The 21,248-nt window shown below is 42.9% G+C and overlaps 1 protein-coding gene across 5 annotated transcripts in view; it reads right to left on the bottom strand.

Moving 5' to 3' along the window:
- PDSS1 (decaprenyl diphosphate synthase subunit 1) overlaps window positions 1-21,248 on the bottom strand; it is a 58,453-nt gene that overhangs the window by 31,422 nt on the left and 5,783 nt on the right. For all 5 annotated transcript variants that reach the window (XR_003795755.1, XR_003795756.1, XM_029236515.1 and 2 more), the window contains 4 exons: window positions 18,533-18,663; window positions 9,694-9,835; window positions 5,857-5,968; window positions 5,652-5,761 (listed from right to left, as the gene is read on the bottom strand). Coding sequence is in view for 3 of the 5 variants with exons in the window: in XM_029236515.1 (XP_029092348.1) it covers window positions 5,652-5,761; window positions 5,857-5,968; window positions 9,694-9,835; window positions 18,533-18,663 (495 nt within the window). In the remaining 2 variants the exon portion in view is untranslated. The remainder of the gene's footprint in view (window positions 1-5,651; window positions 5,762-5,856; window positions 5,969-9,693; window positions 9,836-18,532; window positions 18,664-21,248) is intronic.

The raw sequence follows: 21,248 nt of genomic DNA, 5'->3' as shown, positions 1-21,248 counted from the left end.
AAGTTGGATTCATTCCAGGGTTGCAAAGATGGTTCAACATATGCAAATTAATCAATATGATACATCACATGAACAAAAGAAAAGACAAAACCCACATGATCACCTCAATAAATGCAGAAAAAGCATTTGATAAAATTCAACATCCATTCATGATAAAAACTCTCACCAACTGGATACAGAGGGAACATATCTAAACATAATGAAAGCCATTTACATCAAACCCACAGCCAACATAATGCTCAATGGTGAAAAGCTGCAAGCCTTCCCACTAAATTCAGGAACTTGACAAGGATGCCCACTCTCACCACTTCTTTTCAACATAGCATTGGAAGTCCTAGCCACAGCAATCAGGCAAGAAAAAAAATAATAAAAGGTATCCAAATTGGAAGAGAAGAGGTAAAACTGTCTCTATTTGCAGATGACATGATACTCTATATAGAGAATGCTAAAGACTCTACATAAAAACTATTAGAAATAATAAATGAATTCAGCATAGTAGCAGGATACAAGATTAATAAAAAGAAATCTGTTGCATTTCTTTACACTAACAATGAAATATCAGAAAAAGTAAAAAAAACAAAACAGAACAAAACAAAACAAAAACTCATTTAAAATCACATCAAAAAGAAAAAAAAAAAACCCCAAACCAACTTAGGAATAAACTTAACCAAGGAGGTGAAAAATCAATACACTGAAAACTATAAAACATTGATAAAGGAAACTGAAGATGATTCAAAGAAATGGAAACATATCCCAGTCTCAAATTGAAAGAATTAATATTGTTAAAATGGCCATACTATCCAAAGCAATCTACAAATGTAATACAATCCCTATCAAAATACCCATGACATTTTTCACAGAACTGGAACAACTAATCCTAAGATTTACATGGAACCACAAAAGACCCAGAACTACCAAAGCAATCCTGAGGAAAAAGAACAAAGCTGGAGGCATAACCCTTCCAGACTTCAGACAATACTACTACAAAGCTACAGTAACAAAACAACATGGTATTGGCACAAAAACAGATAGATCAACAGAACAGGATAGAGAACCCAGAAATAAACGCACACACCTATGGTCAGTTGATCTACAACAAAGGAAGCAAGAATATACAATGGAGAAAAGGTAGTCTCTTCAACAAATGGTGATGAGAAAGCTGGACAGCTACATGTATATCAATGAAATTAGAACACTCCCTCACACCATATACAAACATAAACTCAAAATAGTTTAAAGACCTAAATATAAGACATGACACCATAAAACTCCTAGAACATAGGCAAAAAATTCTTAGATATAAATCACAGCAATATTTTCTTATATGAGTCTCCCAAGGCAAAAGAAATAAAAGCAAAAGTAAACAAATGAGACTTAATCAAACTTAAAAGTTTTTGCACAGTACTGTAAGGGAAATCATCAACAAAAAGAAAAGACAACCTATGGACCGGAAGAAAATATTTGCAAATGATGTGACCATTAAGGGGTCAACATCCAAAATATACAAAGAGCTCATACAACTCAGTATCAAAAAAACAAACAACCCAATCAAAAAATGAGCAGAAGACCTAAATAGACATTTCTCCAAAGAAGACACAGAGATCACCAACAGGCACATGAAAAGATGCTCAACGTCACTAATTAGAGAAATGCAAATCAAAACCACAATGAGGTATCACCTCACACCAGTTAGAATGGGCATCATCAGAAAATCTACAAATAAATGCTGGAGAGGGTGTGGAGAAAAGGGAACTGTTGGTGGGAATGTAAATTGGTGAGGCCACTATGGAAACAGTACGGAGGTTCCTTAAGAAACTAAAATAGAGCTACCATATGATCCAGCAATCCCACTCTGGGCGTATATCCAGAAAAGATGAAAACTCTATTTCAAAAAGATGCATGTACGCCAATGTTCACAGCAGCACTATTACAATAGCCAAGGCATGGAAGCAACCCAAGTGCCCATCAAGAGACGATCAGTTTAAGAAAATGTGGTGTATATATATATATATACAGTGGAATATTACTCAGCCACAAAAAAGAATGAAATATTGCCATTTGCATGGACCTAGAGAATATTATACTAAGTGAAGTAAGTCAGAGAAAGACAAATATATGATATCGCTTATATGTGAAACCTAAAAATCAATACAAATCAATCTATACACAAAACAGAAACAGACTCACAGATATAGAAAACAAACTTATGTTTACCATAGGGTGCAGGGATAAATTAGGAGTATGGGATTAACAGATACAAACTACTATAAGTAAAACAGATGAGCAACAGGATTTACTGTATAACACAGGGAATTATATGCAATATCTTATAATAACCTATGGTGGAAATAATCTGATACAGATATTACTGAATCACTTTGCTGTACACCTGAAACTAACACAACTATACTACAAATGAACTATAATTCAATTAAAAAAAAAAAGAAGGGCTTCCCTGGTGGCGCAGTGGTTGAGAGTCCGCCTGCCGATGCAGGGGACACGGGTTCATGCCCCGGTCTGGGAGGATCCCGCGTGCCGCGGAGCGGCTGCGCCCGTGGGCCATGGCCGCTGGGCCTGCGTGTCCGGAGCCTGTGCTCTGTGGCGGGAGAGGCCACAGCAGTGAGAGGCCCACGTACCACAAAAACAAAAACAAAAAAAAAAAAAAGGAAAAAAGAAAGAAAAAAGATTCTTGACAACTAAACGCCACATGAGATCCTGGGCCAGAAAAAAATTTTCCCATTTGTTACTGATATAACAATATTAAAACAACTGTTAAAATTTGAATAAGGTCTATTTGTAGATTAGATAAGACTATCATAACCAAAAATAGGTGTTCAGCAGATATGACCCACAAACCAAAATTCTGTGGTGGCCCTCTGTAGCTTTGAAAATGAGGTAACAGGAAGACAGTCAACTGATTCCAGGCCACATGCAGCACTCGAGAGAAAAGAAATTCAGAAAGAAATGAGAAAAATACATGAATCTGCAGGATTATCATACCCAGTTCTGGGTTCAAATCCCAGCTCAGCTACTGTCTGACTGAGTAACACCGGATGGGCCACCCCTCTGGTCTCATTCCCATCAGATTTTCTGGGGAACGAGGCATAGTGTTCATTGGTAAGCTACACAACGTATTTTGCATGACTATGTGTAGAAACAAGGAGCCAATCATCTTTCAAGATTACTTCTATTTTTAACATCAATCAGTGTCCCAAAGCAATCCTAAACAGTCCTCTCTTAATCTTAATACTATTTTCCATTAAATAGCTCTTAGGACAATGAATTTTAAGCGATTAAGTTTCCTTCAAATTCCCCTAACATCTTGGAATTCCATTAGTTCTGCTATAATGATTCTGATGTTTAAATTCTCCTTACTCCTTCCTTTTGGCATCTCTAATTTGCTTTGCATGCGTTCTTTCAGAGCTCACGTCTTTGCGTTTTAAGTACCAAGATTGCACAAACACAGCAATTCTGAATATATAACACCTCTGGAACATCTCTACCCATAGGCACTTAAATATAGAAACTTTTATTCAGAGAGCTCACACTAAGATTCTGCTTTATTATTCCAACAGCTCTGGAGCTTAGGAATAAATCGCATGAAAAGTGGGTAGTTCTGGGGTGATGCCAGCATGCCTCCTAGTGGACAGTATAAAACATTTCATTTTTAACGAGGTTCGGGCCATATTAACATGCAAGTCCACTTTTAACTTGCTAATCTGTGAAGGATGAGGTCCTCTTTATAAGCGAATACACGTGCTATCCTGTCTTTGGCTTCCTAAGCAGAGGAGAGTGAAGTAAGTCTTTCCTTGGTGACGTGGCTCCACTTCTGCGGGCCCTTGTAGGACTCTATCACTGAGTGCACTAGTTCATATTCTGGCTCCCGTGTCACGCTGCTGCCCTGGGCCTGTGTGGACAATGACCCTCAGGTTTTCCAGTTCCAACAGCCCCACTACCTGCTAGTGCTTCTAACTGCAGCCTCAGGCCTGTGAAGTTGTTACTGGGCTTCCCCTAACACAGTGATGTGCCTTATGAGGATGGGTCTCCATCTTCATGGAGATTTTGGCATCAGCTTTATGGCCCCCATTTTAAATCAGTTATTCTTTTATTTAGCTTTCTAGTGTCTATCATATTGTTGTCTGTCTCTCTTTTTTTAGAAAGCTACACTCGCAATTTCTTGGAAATAATAATAATAAAAAAAAGAAAATGCTCTTTCAATAAAAAGACAAAAATGGCTGAGATTGTGGCCAGCATGTTCTACATAATTCACATTCCTTAGGGTTTCACTTAGGTCTTTTTAGGAAGAAATGTTGCTCTCATTCTTTTCTGGCTTACAATTACACATTTCTTGACACTTTTCCAAATAGAGGCACTACTGGCAAAGGACTTTTTCACCTGAGAGGCCTGAGAAAAAGCTCTCTTTAACTGTAATTATGGTATAATTATTACATAACATAATTATGTAATTATGTATCACGACAGCAACTGACATTTGGCCCTTAGAAGTCTTCCTTTCTTGTTGCTTTAATTACAAGGGACTCTTACTTGCCCAGTTTTCATCTCATTTATATCTGCTAGGCTGAGAGACAGTCAGATGAACAATTCTATGGAGAGAATTGTCTCTCATTCATGGGCTACCAGTGAATACCACAGTTTAGTCTACAGATTAAGGATAATACTAACTGATTTTTAAAAAGAAAAACTATGCGAAGAGTAGAGGGAAGGCCAAAGAGAAAGCAAGGGGTAAAAAAAGTTATGGTTCACACTCAACTTATACTCGGAAGGAAAATGGCTTGTCTATATTTCATATAACTGGGAGGATCTACTACTCATAAAAAAAGTATACAGAACACTAGTACAATCTGATAGTTATATATTTTCTCCCAGGTCAATATTATACTTAAGAACACAGCACTTCATTACTTTTTATACGTAAAACGTAAGAAACAGTGTGTGTGATAATCACAAGAGAAACTATTTACGATAAGTTGTTCAAAATGTTATACCATTTAGGGACTTCTCTGGTGGCACAGTGGTTAAGAATCTGCCTGCCAACACAGGGGACATGGGTTTGATCCCTGGTCCGGGAAGATCCCACATGCCGCAGGGCAGCTAAGCCCATGCGCCACAACTACTGAGCCTGCGCTCTAGAGCCTACGAGCCACAACTACTGAGCCCACGTGCCACAACTACTGAAGCCGGCATGCCTAGAGCCCTTGCTCTGCAACAAGAGAAGCCGCCACAATGAGAAGCCCGTACACCACCCCTGCTCACCGCAACTAGAGAAAGCCCACATGCAGCAACAAAGACCCAACACAGCCAAAAATAATAAATTAATTAATTTAAAAAAATGTTACACCATTTGGAAATTAGATTGGGGAATATATTATAAAGCTTATTTTGATTCAATTCTTGGGAGGAAAGATGAAAAGCTGATGTTTGCATAGCAAAAGAAGACAGCAAAAATGGAAACCTCAGCAGAAGTTCTCCACTGTCTGGGGATGCAATTCTTTTCTCAATGACCTCTTGGGATTTCGGTTACTATTTTAAGGTTCTCCAGTGAAATTTTTTCTAGGAGAATTAGCTCCCAAGAAAGAACTAGGAGGTTTGTTTGTTTGTTTTTAACTTGAAAAGAGACAGAACGTACATACTGCTTTACAACTGTTGGCTATCAGACTTGCAGTCTTCTTGAACGTCTTTTCAAGGTAGTGTGCAAATCTTTCATTTTCATTTTCTTTTGACCCGAGCTGAAGAAATTCACCTATAAAAAAGGAAAGTGGTCATGTGAGGGTTTTTTTTTTGCTTGGCAAAAAAATAAGATTGAATAAAAAAGAAGAAAAGTCAGAATTAACCTACCACGCACCAAATCTTCAATCACTTGGGTTAAAATAGATACAACAGTTGTATTTCCAATTCGTGCCAGAGCTATCGATGCTGCAGAAAGAATTAAATCGCCAGCAAGGACAGCCTAGAAGAGAAGAAAACTTTCAGAGAAAAGTATCTGAGCATCGGAGCCAACAATGAAGTTAACTTCTCAGAAGAGAAACAGGATGGGAGGTAGGGAGGGGGTCATCCTGGATATGTTTTTCCCCTTCCTCTTCCTCAGCAGGATTACGTTATAATCAGCTACAGATTTGGGATGCTGTTTGAACTGGATGGGCTCTCAGAGATGACCCAGTCTGCCTCTCCAGTTCAGAGCTGAAGAAATGAATGCCTAGAGATGGAAGTTCCTGACCCTCTGGCTTCATCCCTAGCCCCAGCAAAATGTCACTGCCTTCATTTAGTTACGCTGGACCATTCGCTCTCCCATCAAACTATGTGGCTGTGCCTTTGCACTTACTGTTTCTTCTGCTCAAAAAAGTCCTTCCCCTTCATCACCTGGCAGACTCATGTGCAGAATTAGCTCAGGTGGCACCTGCAGGAAGTTCACTCAGATCCCTCACTCTGATCTTTTGTGAGCACAGCACCCCTTGGATATTGCTGTCTTCCCACATTTTTCCTATTTACCAAACTCCTAAGGGCATGTAGCGGGAATTATCCAGCTAGTACTTAGTACACACCAGTGCACGGCCCAACCCAAGCTTTTCTCAATGAAAACTAAACCAAGGAATCGTGGCTCCAAGTTCAATGCTCTTAGAACGCTATTACACTGCCCCTCATTCCAGGACAAAACATTTTTTTCACTGAACACCAATCAATATTTTCCCAATCTTCTTTAGATTGTGAACAAACGTCTGCATTGTATTTGCAACTAATTATAAGTTATTCATGACTGAATTACATGCTGTACTCAAATACACTAATTTGCATACTTAAAGATATGGATAGGTGTTATAGAGTAGTTATGAATGATAGAGTTTGTGGAATTTGAATCCACAGAATTTGCAACATAACCACATTTTAAGTTTTTTTTTTGTTGTTGTTGTTTTTGTTTTTGGCTGCACCGTGTGGCATGTGGGATCTTAGTTCCCCAACTAGGGACTGAACCCATGCCCCCTGCAGTGGAAGCGTGGAGTCTTAACTGCTGGACCGCCAGGGAAGTCCCAAGTTTTTATTGTCTGTTAGTTCTCTAGTATCTAAAATTAGTGATGTTCAGTATGTTTACCAACTAATCATTTTATATAACATATACTGTATAAGGTATCTTGATGTAAATGTAAATATACATTTATAATGTCATTGTGGGACTTTCCTGGTGGCGCAGTGGTTGAGAATCTGCCTGTCAATGCAGGAGACACGGGTTCAATCCCTGTTCCGGGAAGATCCCACATGCCACGGAGCAACTAAGCCTGTGCGTCACAACTACTGAGCCTGTGTGCCACAACTACTGAGCCTGTGCTCTAGAGCCCACGAGCCACAACTACTGAGCCCATGTGCCCCAACTACTGAAGCCCGCACATCTAGAGCCCATGCTCTGCGACAAGAGAAGCCACTGCAATGAGAAGCCTGCCCACCGCAACGAAGAGTAGCCCCCACTCGCCGCAACTAGAGAAAGCCCACGCGCAGCAACGAAGACCCAATGCAGCCAAAAATAAATAAAATATAAAGTTATTGTACACATTATGATTTATAGGTACACACACATCCATCACCCACCCTACATCATTAGCAGCTGAGGGCTCAGGATCCCTAGGCTTTTGCCTCTTTCCTCTCCTGGCCCTGGGGATCCCAGAGGCCAAAAGCTTCCAGCATTTGGAACTAAAGCTGCCACACTGGGGATGGCTGGGGTGAGGGGTTAAGGGAAAGAAGGGATAGGGACCCAGACAGGGGAATGAGGGTTCATGGAGGAGGTGCTGTACGAATGGATTTTTATTGGTAACACAGCAGTTTTGTTCGACGAGCAAAAAAGGGGAGATTAGCAGGTGGCCCCATGCAGGGCAGGCCAGCCTTGCAGCTGAAGGAGGCAGGTGACAGTGTAAACACGGTCTTCCAAAGGAGGCCCCCGGGACTTTTCTGGTGGCGCAGTGGTTAAGAATCTGCCTGCCAATTCAGGGGACACGGGTTCGAGCCCTGGTCCGGGAAGATCCCACATGCCGTGGAGCAACTAAGCCCATGTGCCACAACTACTGAGCCTGTGCTCTAGAGCCCGCAAGCCACAACTACTGAAGCCTGCACGCCTAGAGCCCGTGCTCCACAACAAGCCACCGCAATGAGAAGCCCAAGCACCGCGTTGAAGAGTAGCCCCCGCTCACCGCAACTAGAGAAAGCCCACGCGCAGCAACAAAGACCCAACGCAGCCATAAATAAATAAATTAATGAATTAATTAATAATAAAAAAAAGGATGGAGGACCCCAACAGCAGAGGCAGTCACAAGAGGGGACCAGTCAGGAGAAAAATCTTAACTTGTTCACTCAATCCTCCCCCTTTGTCCAAGGGCTCAAGTATAAAGCTTTAAGGACAGGCTCTGAAAACAGACACAGCAGACTGCAGGACATGTCATAGAGTTACCCAGGGCCTCTCCAAAATGAAACTCCACCCTTTTTTACCAACATTCTGATGTATAGAATTCTGTCAACAGGACACAAAACCTTTTCATCTAAAATCGGAAATGAAAAGATTTAACAAAATCATGTGCGCTAAAGAAAAACCAGCATGTAAAGATAATAATGAAGGTATATTTCTTCTTTGAATACGATTAGAAAACAGGTGGGAACCAGGTATTACAGACATGTGAGGGCAGGGAAGGTATGGAGAGGGAAAACTCATTCACATTAATGTTTTGTTTGTGCTTCAAATGGGCAGGATGGCCAAGGGAAGGGCATGTGTGGCGGGAGATGCCTGCTCCCAGAAGGCCCGTGGGTCTTCCCTTTTATTTGCTGAATTTTATCCCCTTCCTCAACCCATGATTTAAACATCCTTAAACAAGATGCCACATTCTACACACCCCCTTCAAGAAATGCTAATAAAATAATGTGGAAATATGCTTTAAAATATACATGAACTATTCAATTATAAAGCTTCTATTTAAAAAGGTAAAAATTTCATGGGAGAACAGTATCCCTCTGAGATTGATACAGATGTGTATGACTATGTGTGTGTATATATGTATGTATATTTATACATATATGTATATATATTAGTTTTATTTATTTACTTGCCTTGAAACTCTTGCATGTGGCAGTTAGTAAATGGTTAAACAATTAAAGCGAATCTGAGTAATGTAAGCCCCAAAGTAAAAGGCGTGATTCCTCATGAAATATGCTTTTTGGATAACTACAAAAATCTCCTTCCTTAACCAAATTCTATATAAAACTGTGAAGAAGCAGGAACACTAAGTTTATTTTTCTGTGCTGTTATCCATGATCAAACATCTGTATATAGACCAGACATGAAAACTATTTTGAAAGCTGGAAGACCACATTTGATGAAGCATATTTTACTTTTTTTTTTTTTTTTTTTTTTTTGCGGTACGCAGGCCTCTCACTGTTGTGGCCTCTCCCGTTGAGGAGCACAGGCTCCGGACACGCAGGCTCAGCGGCCATGGCTCACGGGCCCAGCCGCTCCGCGGCATGTGGGATCTTCCCGGACCGGGGCACAAACCCGTGTCCCCTGCATCGGCAGGCGGACTCTCAACCACTGCGCCACCAGGGAAGCCCATATTTTACTTTTTAATGAGACAAATCTGGAAAATAAATGCAATCCAAAGAGTATGGGATTTAATAAGAAAGATTTAAAAAACCAAAAGGCCGTACCTTCTTTTCACCCCAGATCTTATTAACTGTGTGTTTTCCTCTTCGGGAACTTGCATCATCAATGACATCATCATGGACCAGGCTGGCAGTGTGGATCATTTCTGCAATTAAGGCTATGGCACGCTGGCTTGCTTGCACATTTCTAGTTAACAGAAAGCAATGCTTTTTAACAGAGACACTGCCTATAACCTTCTCAGCAATCATCTTGTGAAAACTGGACATCGGATCTAGGATAAAGAATTTTATTTCTCTAAGAGAAACTATATAAAAACTTTGGCTTCCCTACACAGCCAATTCTATCATTTGGAGAACATTTTAAAAATGCACAAGATACCCTGCACCAAGATTATGTTTTCGGGACACCACACTAAGAAGTGGAATTTGTATAATTAACAACAAAAAAAGGATAAACACCTGAGATGTCTGGCTATCTGGCTGAAGAATCATCGTTATGTCCTATAACAGTAGTCTTGGTCAGTTGGTCAAGTTTACAGTTAGGTTACAATTAAATTTCAGGGGTGGATGGGGAAGATGGGTGAAGAGCATTCTAAAGAAGTGTATGAAAGAACCAAAGGTCACTGTGTTCAAAGCTTTTAATAATGTCTTAAATATTTAGTAAGAAGACCTTGATAACCAAGAGAGCTGGAATTCATAATTCCAATTGGCTACTGATATTGGTTACCAATATGAATTCCAATTCAAATTTAACCTGTGCATTAGAAATTTAAACTTTCATTTCCCAGATTTAACACAAAATACAGGAGAAACATTCCCAAGAAGATACTTGGATGCGACTTTTACAGTTAAAAGGGAACGCCAATTTCTTTTTAATCGTCATTATTCTCACCATCATCATCTATGGGAATTTAAAAAAACTGAATTTTAAGAAAATCAAACTGGAGAAATAACCAACTGAATTTTCTGAATCTAAAACAGAAGCCTGGCTCAAACACACGCTATTTATTCCTATAGCTTACTTTTCAAATATCACCATGTTCTCTCTTAGAGGGGAGAAAAGAGAGAGGGATACTGAAATGTGACTTTTTTTCTTTAAAAACTTAATCTGAACATCTGCAAAAGCCAGTGCTCATTCCAATTCCTCAGATCCAGCAGAAAGCCATGAAAAATGAAGTATAACTAACACTAAAGATGCTGGAATTTAACTACAAACACTAAATCAGCCTGAAGACTATCTTCCCGTCTTGCTTGAAATGTAATTTTAAAATATGGTGCTTTACCAGCAACTCTTACTTAAGATTTTTAGAACTAAACCTCAGAATCTTCCAACTGCTTTTAGCCCAGAAATCAACTGTAAAGTGCCGCTCGTTATTTATTAATGTCACAATTATAACAGTTCTAAACACTTCTGGATCACAACACATTCTTCTGAGGAGGGAGAAGTAAAGAAACAGAGGGGAGGGACAAATCATCCTGTAAAACTACTTTAGTTTATGAGAAAATGGAGCTTTGGATGGCTTCCAAGAGCTTGTTCTGAATCCTTCTGTGAGAAACTCACAGACCCTGTAGAAGGAAGCTTGGACCTTAAGTATTTTTCAGGTAAATTTACTGGATCCTATCTTAATGCACAAGAAAAGATGTAGACTTTTACCGTTGTTTTCTACATAAACAGAAAGACTATTTCTTTAGAACATTTTCTCAATGAATTTCAGTCTGATGAAATATACACTTGCTACTCATCAATAGTAGATCTTACCTTAAACAACTGGTAAGACCTCTAAGCCCTTCTCATGTATTTAGAGGTCGGGCACCACTTCCGTTATCACAAACTATGTCAGCAGGCAGGGGTCCTGCTGGGAGGCTGCAGTAAAATGGCAGTACTCACTGAGACACTGGAGTTTTTTGTAATTTGAAGATATTAAAACAAAGATTTCTTAAAATATCTTGAAATTTCATAGACTACATATATGTAAAAATGCCTTTTCTATGGCTAAATTGATGAAATCAGGATTCTTGCTTAGAAAGTTATTTGGCATCGTGACACAGCCCCCACATAGGATAAACATCACATTTTAGATGCTTTATCATTTTATCTGATGTACTTTTTCCTGCACAATTAGCTGTTAACATGTGCCAGCTTCTATCTGGAAAATACTGTCACTACGTGTCCACAGTACAGCATAATGGTCTGGAACCCAAATTTACAGATCACAGAAACAACTCACACTGTTTTGAAGATGAAATCTTCGAAGTACCGAACTGAGTCATGCCTTCAAAAAACTGGGCACCATGTCTACTTCCTGCTGTGAAAGAGCTGCCACACTTTCCCAACTTCTGGGAGAGGTGCTAAGAAAAACCAGTCAGGCGAGACAGCAGGAGAAAATGAGGCCCCGAGTCTGAGTCTCGAAAGGTGGCTCTGTCCTCCATCCTTCACACCTGCAAGAGCGTGCGATGACTCAGCCAGCCCCTCACAACAGTCAGGTTTTTCCCTCTTCATTAGATTTCAAACAACATTTTTATAATGAATAATTTCAAGCACAGACGGAAACAGATGGAATAATATAATGACCCCCCACATACCCTTCACCAAGCTCACGTGATTTAAATAAAATGCTTTTTCCTCCTATTCATACTGATATATAATGCCAAGCCTTAAAGAAATGACAAGTAAACCCCCAGTGTGGGAAAACTGTCTCCAAAAAGAAAATCAAACCGTATCAATGGGTTACCTTGATTTGCAACAACTGAGGGAAGCAGAAGAATTTAAATAGTAAATGTGGTTTCACTCTAACCGAGACAGAGAAGTTTCTATTCCCAAAGCTACAGAGGTTGTATAAAGACCAGAGTTCTCAGCTGGGTTACAGAAGGCTCTGTTTCTATTTCCCAATGTTCTTCTGTTTGTTTTCTTCTGCCAATTCTAAACAGAAGCGTTTCACTTTGTTTGTGAGAACTCTGACAAGATTAGTGTTTCTTAAATATCATCTCTTGCCCACCGTGTCAAAATCAATACTCTTGAAAATACAGACTGAAAATTCCTTAGACTTAGGAACTGGGATCCCTCATGATGGGGCTCAGGAACTGGCATTCTGAAGCAGCAGTCCTGGTGATTCTGACACACAAAGTTGGGGACATGCTGCTCTGTAAGTGGGGTATTCGCCTGACTGACTGCAAGCCCCAAACGGAAGCTTCTCCTGAGAAGGGATTTGACACAAGCTCACCCTCTGCTGCCCCCCTGCAGCCCCGCCTCTAAACTGCAGGCATGACCTGAAACTTGGGGGCCCAGTTTAAAGGTCTTATGCCAACGACTCCCCAAGTCTCTTCGGAGCTGGAGGGCAGGAAGTCTCCCCTGTTCTGAAAGGCACAGTCACGGGAGGGTGACCTCCTCTTCTCTGACACTTCGCATCATCTCGAGTTTTAAAGGCACGAATGAACACTTTATCAGTCTGGTACTGAAGAACTCTCTAGTTAAAACGCAAACAAAGTCTCTCTCTGTCTCTAAAGTTCTTCAGGATGTGAACCGCATCTCCTAGTTGTTACCTGATAAAAGTACACACATTGAAGTTTTCAGTATGCTGAACAATATATCCACGTCACTTAAGATTCTATCTTTATCTGCCACTGAGCTGACTTGCTACAAGTTTGGGTCCCTCAACTATTGACACTGTGGAAAGTGTTCAGCTCCCCCCTGGGTCTGCGCTGCCAGATCTGGTGCATCCGGAAGCGGTACCTCCAGAGGGAGAGAAAAGTCCCAGCAGGCACACTCTCCGCACTCGTGCGATATGATGTGAACGATGGGGTTTGTCCCAGTTTCCTGTGGCCCGGTGACAAAACACCACAAACTTGGTGGTTTAAATCAGTAGAAATTCTCCCACGGTTCTGGAGACCACACGTCCAAAAGCAGTTTCCCTGAACTGAGATGGAGGTATCGGCAAGGCCAGGCTTCCTGCAGAGTCTCAAGGAGAGAATCCTTTCCTCACTCCTTCCAGTTGTGCTGGCTGCTGGAGGGCCTTAGCTTGTGGCCACAAGCTTGAAGCAGCCACCTTCAAGTCTCTCCCCTCCATCTTCACACGGCCTTCTCTTCTGTAATGGCAATCTCCCTCTGCCTCCCTCTTTAGGGATACAAATGATTGCATTTCGGGCCCATCAGATAATCCAGGATGACACCCCCATTTCAAGATCCTTAACTTAAGCACATCTGCAAAGACCCTTTTCTTGCCATATAATGTAACACTTACAGGTCCCAAGGATTAGGACGTGCATACTTCTGTGGGGCCATTTTTCAGCCTAACACAGTTTCTTACTTTCACCATCCTCTTCTGCTGATGCGCAAGTGTTTCCTTTTCAGTGATCTGGTTCTTAAAATCACTTGATTTTACTTCATCTGTCTAAAATCTTGTTTCTCCACATTACTGACACGACCTTGAAGTGTCTCCCCTTCCGCAGTGGCGTCCGGGTTGAACGCGGGGGACGGAAGGCGTTCCTGCCCACCCCTCACTCTCGCTTCTCATCCTCGGCCCAATATTTCTGTTCCCTGGCCTCTGCCCCCAGCCACTGCGGTCTTGTTCCCTTTCCCTGTATTCCTTACTGGCACACTAATGCATGAACATCAAAGGTGCCTTCCTTCTAAGGGACAGCAGAGTGCAGGAGGGATACCTGTGAGCTCCAACTTGCTTAGCACGCCATTTTCCTTGGTCACTGGCCATTCACCTTTGAAAACCCAAACAAGCGCACCGGACTACAGTGGAGACTGCCTTTCTTTGGAGGCAAGAGCGGTTTTAAACTTGATCCTAACAGTAACGAATCCATCAGCAGTTTTAGTATCAAGAAAAATTAACTGACATTCAAGAGCAGCAGCTCCTGAATCTTTCAGATTTATATCCAGATAAAAACAGATGTCTGCAAAGTTGCATCGTAAATGATGCAGGATTCATGCTCCTGGTTAATTTCTTGCCACTGAAGAAACACTGCATTTTGGAAGCCCTGGACATGTGGAGAGTGACTCCATGATGATATCTCAGACCTGCAGCTTATCCAGGCTGGCTTTCTCCACAGGATCCAGGGTGCAAAAGAAGAATGCAGCATTTGGGTTTTTTAAATTGAGCACAGCTGATGAACGTGTAGACGTTGATTCCTTCAGTGATAGAATCAGCCTCCCCCTGGGTGGTGGGAGCCAACGAGTGAGCACACACCATGTTCAAAGCCCCATAGCCGCCTTGCTCTCAATGATGTTCCCCTTAGGCTTGGGCCTGACCTCACCCATGAAATGGACAACCACCTGGTTATCAAAGCCTCCTCTACCTCAGCAGGTATCCCTTATTACAGACTTTACATCAAGATCCATTTTAATTATGAGTATGGACACATCAAGAGTGCCATCTCCTAGGTTAAAGACAAAAATATTTCTCGTGGCACCAACCTTCCTAACCCATAAGCCACCGCAGCAGTAGCTGGCTCAATGATTGAGAACACACAGAAACCAAGAATGGTTCTAGAATCGCTAGCGGCCTGACTCTAGGAATCATTCGTGTGAGCTGGTGCTGTGATGACTGTTTTGTTACAGTTTCCCTAGAGTAAGTTTTTGTAGTTTCCTTTGTCTTTATGACAATCACAAAAGTTACTTCCTCTGAATTTAAGAGTTTTATCGCATTTGGAAGCTTGACCTATTTACTAATGTGAAAACTGCATCTTATCTGTTCTATCTAATCAAATGTCTGGCTTTGTAAACTAGACTAGCGGGATTCAATGCCACTTGACCATTTGTACAGTCAAGATCAACAGATCTGTGCCCAATGTAACTTGAGTAGGCCTGTTATCCCAATCACTGGCAGTGATATCCACTTTCCAGTGCCAGAAGATTTCCACGAGAAACGGATGGTGTCAGACTGATGATAAGAACAGGTGCCTTCAATGAGGTCTCTGAGTAGGACAGGTTTGGCTTGTTTGAGAAGAGACACTAATTGTGTTGTGGTCAATAAGTAGAGCAATTTCATAGAAATCTATTCTTTATAAAGCTCAGTTCTGACTTGGATTCTTTGATAAGGTAAGTTCTGACCCACAGGTAGTTGGGTTTTGCTGAACTCTGTTGAGGGTTGGGTTCTCGGGAAAGCAGACTCTCACGTTTAAAGTACAGAATGTCTACTCAGAAATGCCCTTGGGATCAACACCTGAGGGAGGGGGAGGAGACAAGAGGATAGGGTAAAGGGAGAAGTTTCTGCAGTGCAGGCCCATCCATAGCTGCAGCCACTCCATAGTGTGCTCTGGAGCTAGAATGGCCCTTCATCTGTCAGTCCCTGGATGTGGACTGGCTAAGGTGAGAGGATTCTCTGCAGCTGGGGCAACCCTTGAAGAGGCTGCGAACTGAAGGCTCTCCACCAGCAACACTGGCCCAGCAGCTGGGGCAAAGGGTCCTTCAGGGAAGGGGGATCTGGGCAGCGTGGCTCAGAATCCACCACAACTCTGTTTTCTGGACCTTTCAAGTCTGATTATCTGTTGTATGCATCCTACCTTACCTGACCAGGTACTGTAGTTATCAGGATGCACAGAAGAAAAATAAAGATGAAGCCTTAAGGTTTTGGGGGCCATATTACCCTTTAAGAATATGCTATAAGCCATGTATACCTTTGCGTGCAAACATATGAAAATTTCTGCACACAATTCTAAGGGGCTCACAGACCCCCCCACCCCCCACCCCAGCTTTCACGGACCTCAGGTTAAGAACTCCCAGTGAAGTGATCTAGCAGGGAACACATAATGGACGACGGACAAGCTTAATACAGGAAAAAGAGAAACTCACAGAAGGTAGTTCCCCCACCCCCCATTTCTTAAGGTATCTGTTTATTCTGTTTTCCAAAATCCCCTCCAGGATTACTGTTAACCTATGTAATACACATCTCAGAAGCAAGACGATGATGTCTAATAAGCCATTAAACTGTGATTGTCAAATGATGAAGCAGGCCTCTCGCAGTCCTGCCAACACCAGCAAGCAGGCAGGTGAAGTAGTGGAACGGCTGCTGGCGGCATCAGCTAGAAACAGAGGACTGCGTGGTCCTGCCCAGAATCTTTTACCTTTGCCCCACATGGCTCTAAACCTCTTTCAGCAAGCAAAATCACAAATGGCCCAGGCCCTCCCCCCATTCCCCACCCCCTCTTGCTTTAAGTGGCTTGGAAATTAGCAGCTCGATATTTGGCCTATTAAGAGCCTGATCCAAAAGGGTCCTTAGGAAGTAAGTATTCTCAAGAAGCTGAGGCTTGGAGAATAATATCGTTAGGCTACTGTACCACCCAAATGCACGCCACAGTCACGACTCACATCCCAATGCCTCCACACTGTGCCTTCAGCAAGCCCTAAGCTGTAGCTAGAACATCCCTGGAGAAGGCAGAATTGAACTTCCTTGTTTTTAAACTAGCAATGCCTTTTCTGGGTATATAGTCTCCCATTTTTTTTTCAGCAACCAACAGTTTATACAGTTTCAATGAGGTAAATTGAAGACTTTGACTCTGGGGATAACAGCTGACAGGATTTAAGGTGAGCAATGCAGAATATTTTCCTTCCCTTGTTTTCTGTGAGGGTGATGAACTGTATTGTGGGTTAATCTGAGAAATTAAAAATATAAACACACACTATCTCTAGACCAGTGGTTCTCAACCAGGGGAGATTCTGCTCCTCCGGGGACATCCAGCAATGTCTGGAGAAATTTCTTGGTCGTCATCAACTAGGGGAGGGGCTGCCAAACACCCTACAAGACACCTAACAGTCCCCGCGGCAAAGAATTATCTAGCCCCGAATGTCAGCAGAGTCAAGGCTGAGAAACCCAGTTCTAGACCATGTGAGAGGTATTTCAAGTTTGGTTCAGAGGGAGCATTTCTGCTGCCCTGCCTTCCGGTGAGGTGAAAGTGGTCCTGATGATGGGAAAATGGTCACTGCCAGAGATTTCACTGCTTGTTCAAACTATACTGTGAGCACTTGGAAAGTCTCAGGGTAAGTGGGAGGCACCCATGAGCATGGAATCATATCCTGGAGCTGGATAGGCACAGCAGCGGGGCACAAACGGCTGCGGGCAGAGGCAAGCGTGTGCTAAGAAGCAACATCTGACACTCGTTCTGACAGCAACCTTAAATTTAGTGCTGGCAAACCTTAGGCATTCCTTAAAGTGCTATCTACAGAGAAAAGGGAATGTAATGCAAATGTTCAACACTAGGGAAATGTATGAGTCTATTACCGTCTACTGGAGGTCATATCAATAGATTACACGATGTAACAAAAAAAATTATGAAGACACTCCAGTAACATGGCAAAGAGTCTAAAAAATAATGGCAATGGGTCCATTGTCGTTTTCCTTTAATATTAAAACATTGCAGTTGTTTTAATATTTGAAAAATTTACACATATTTGAAACACAGAAGTTGAAGACCGATAGTCAAAATGCCTTCTTTTAAGAAGATTTTTCTTTGGCACGTTTCCAAAGGCCACAGGAAGTCAGGCCCTGCAGTGGGTGTGGTGCCCAGAATCCAGGCCTAACTCATGACTTTATAACCATCAACCTTTGGACTAATGGCCCCGTGTGTACAATGATTACAAGTATGCATACATCCTGGTATTCTTTACTTCTGAATGAGAAAACTTAATGTGGCTTTGAAAATTCTTTCCAAAATGTTTATTTGCAGCTGAAGTTGTTCTTCCATGGATACTAAAAAACATGGAAAAGGAAGATGCCCAGACTAGACTCCAGGGTGACCTTGGGAACACAAAGCTAGAAACTAACTACCACAAAGTGAATTCTCAAATACATGCTACTTCTTAAACAGGAGATTAAACAGTAACCTTGGGAAGGAAGGTTTGCCAAATATAAAACCAATAAAGGGGAGAAAGTAAATAACTCACCGGGAGTTATTATGATGAATATTACAGGCTCGGGCCATTAGCACCACAATAATTGGTCGAAAGGCTTTTCCTTTTCCATCAAAGTAGTATTCACACATTTCCTTAAGTTCTGTTGTAGATATGAATAGTTCCTGAAACAAAGTTTCTCTGTGTCAATACAGCATCATAACTGCACAGTCAGTGGGATTTCTTTCACAAAACTTTGATTTTAGTGTATTCATTTCAACTGAGAAATTCAACACTCAGTAGGAAACGGTTCCAATGTTGTATGGCCATAAAGCTGGCTGTGTGTGGCTGGGCCACAAGCAATGCCTGGCTTGCCCCCAGGGGCCTCAGTGCTGGGGTGGGCACTGCTGCCGCCCCATGACTCCAAGAGATAGCAGATTGGGGGAGGAAAGCACCAGATGGCCAGTGACAGCTGGAGAGAGAAAGAAACAGGGCTGGTTACAGCTTGGAAGATGGAGGGGAGAGGACAAAGATGGGGAGTGTAGGAGCCAATGAAGCAGGAGGTCAGTGGGTATCAGGGGCTAGAAGACGAGACGTGGCCAGAAAGAAGAGCAGGGGTCAGAGTCTGGCTCAGCCGTTACTTAGCCACACAAGCCAAAGGTTCATAGGGAAAGTGTAAGACATGGTTTACCTGATGGCAAGGAGCTTCCAACTGAGTTGGGAAAGCAAAATTTTAAAAAATGTGAAATATTCAGTGAATAATATGGTGGTAACTTGAACAATGCCGTACGTTAAGTGCATTAAAGTTCAAAGAATGGAGAGATCAGTGTGGATGAGAAAAACTGAACATTTCATGAAGGAGATAAGCTTTGACTGGGGATTAGAGTATAAGTAGGATTTTGATTTCTGAAGAGGAGGGAGAGCCTTCCTGGTGATGGGCATGTGTGTTTACTGTATCTGTCCCTCAGGGACTCGCTGGAGAGAACCAGAGCTTATGCCCTGGGAGCAATGGGAGCTACAAATGGACCCAAAGGACCTTCAGCAGGGCTCAAGTGAACACAGTCCAGCAGGCCAGCCACTCACTCCCTCAGTTAGTGACTCAGTGCCAAGGACGATAATAAACGCAGAGGTTTCAAAGATAAATAGGACAGCCCCTTGCCTACAGGCAGCTCAGAGTCTAGATGGGGGAAGGAAAACAACATTGCGGTGGGACTGCTGTTGTGGAGGTAAGTGCAGCTGCTCTGGGAGCACAACGGGGGCGTCTCTGGCTCAGGCTGAGGGCAGGAGGAGGAAGGCAAGGCTGGGGACTGAAGGCAAGAGATAGACGAGACGAGGAGGGTGTGGAGGGGAAGAGGAGGCTGCATCGAGGATCCTCCCCGGGTTCCTGGGTGGCAGCCTCCAATCAATAGGAAAAACAAGAGAAAAAACAAACTGTAGGAAAAGGTAGAGCTTCAGATCTGCCAAGTGCGAGACAGTCATGGACATTCCAGGGAGCTGCCCAGTGAGCAAAGTTTAGGAGAGAAAATTCCATCTGGACTGGAGGTATTATGTGGGACTCATAAGCATGAGAATGGGTAAACGTGAAGACAGAGAGAGAAAAGGAGCCGACACAACCCCAGGGACAGCACAATTAATAGGGGTGGGGTGGAGGGGACAGAGAGGAACCCAGGAAGCTGACTGAAGGATGGCCTAAGAGTCAGGAGGACGAGCAGAGTGCAGAAGCCAAGAGGTGGGTTTCACAGAGGGGGTTGTGGTGAACAGTGTCCAATGTTCAAAGAGTCCGGGAAGATACAAACCAGCAGTACACACTGGATTTGGTGGAGGGAAGCAAAGGCAGTTTCAGAGGAGAGGCTGGAAGGGAAGGCACAGTGCGATGGCGGGGCAGTGGTGAAGGGGCAAAAGAGAGAGAGAGGCCAAGAATACTGGAAGGGAAGGGGTAGGAGGACACAGGGTCAAGGGATGGTCCTTTAAAAGACAAACAGGAAGAAGCTGGAGCATCCAAAATGGATCTGAAAGAGAATGAAGAGGGCGAGTCTGCAGATAAAGACAGGAGAGCAGGGAATTGCAGGAGGAGTTCCTAGGGCCCCAAGGAGGCAAAGGGGATGGGACTTAACCAGAGGTACAGGGATGAAGCTGGAAAGGAGGAAACCCTGACTTCACGGAGGTGGGAGGGGAGGAGGCCGGCACGCAGCAGTGTGGGCTGCAAACGGCCCAGAGCAGGCGTTCAGGGAGTTCCTCCTTCACGGCCTCTGCGTGGTGCACTGGACAGGAAGTGGTGAAAACAGGAGAGTCGGGTGGGGGCTGCAGGGGCAAAGTGCAGAACCTTGAAACGGGAAGGAAGCTGACCAGGGGCACGTGAACATTTCTGGGCAGCATCCGAGAATCCACGTGAGGCTGGGGGCCACTGAAAATTTTGGGAAAAGAATGCTTAGCGAAGAAAGCCCTATTTGGGTCAGCCTGGCACTGATATTCAGAACTGGACAGGAAGACAGTAGCAGGAGTCACCGGAGGCTTCATAGCCTCACCAGGCCTGGAGCACGTGATGGATTTGGCAAGGAAAGGTTAGATGACTCTTCGGACGTGTACGTGCTGCCTGTACCTTTTTTTTCAGTTTCCCAATTCTGCCATCACCCCCCTCTGGATAGTAACTTGCATTGCATCCTCCACGATGCCCCACACTTGTTGCTCAAGAAACATTTGAAACCTGACATTTGGGAATCAAACCTGCAACAGCACGGCACACATGTGAAAACCTGCACTGTTTGCGCAT

Source organism: Monodon monoceros, unplaced genomic scaffold, assembly GCF_005190385.1.
Source record: "Monodon monoceros isolate NGI ecotype Baffin Bay Population unplaced genomic scaffold, NGI_Narwhal_1 Super_Scaffold_21, whole genome shotgun sequence".
Classification (NCBI taxonomy): Eukaryota; Metazoa; Chordata; class Mammalia; order Artiodactyla; family Monodontidae; genus Monodon; species Monodon monoceros.
This window is presented reverse-complemented; position numbering and strand designations above follow the sequence as displayed.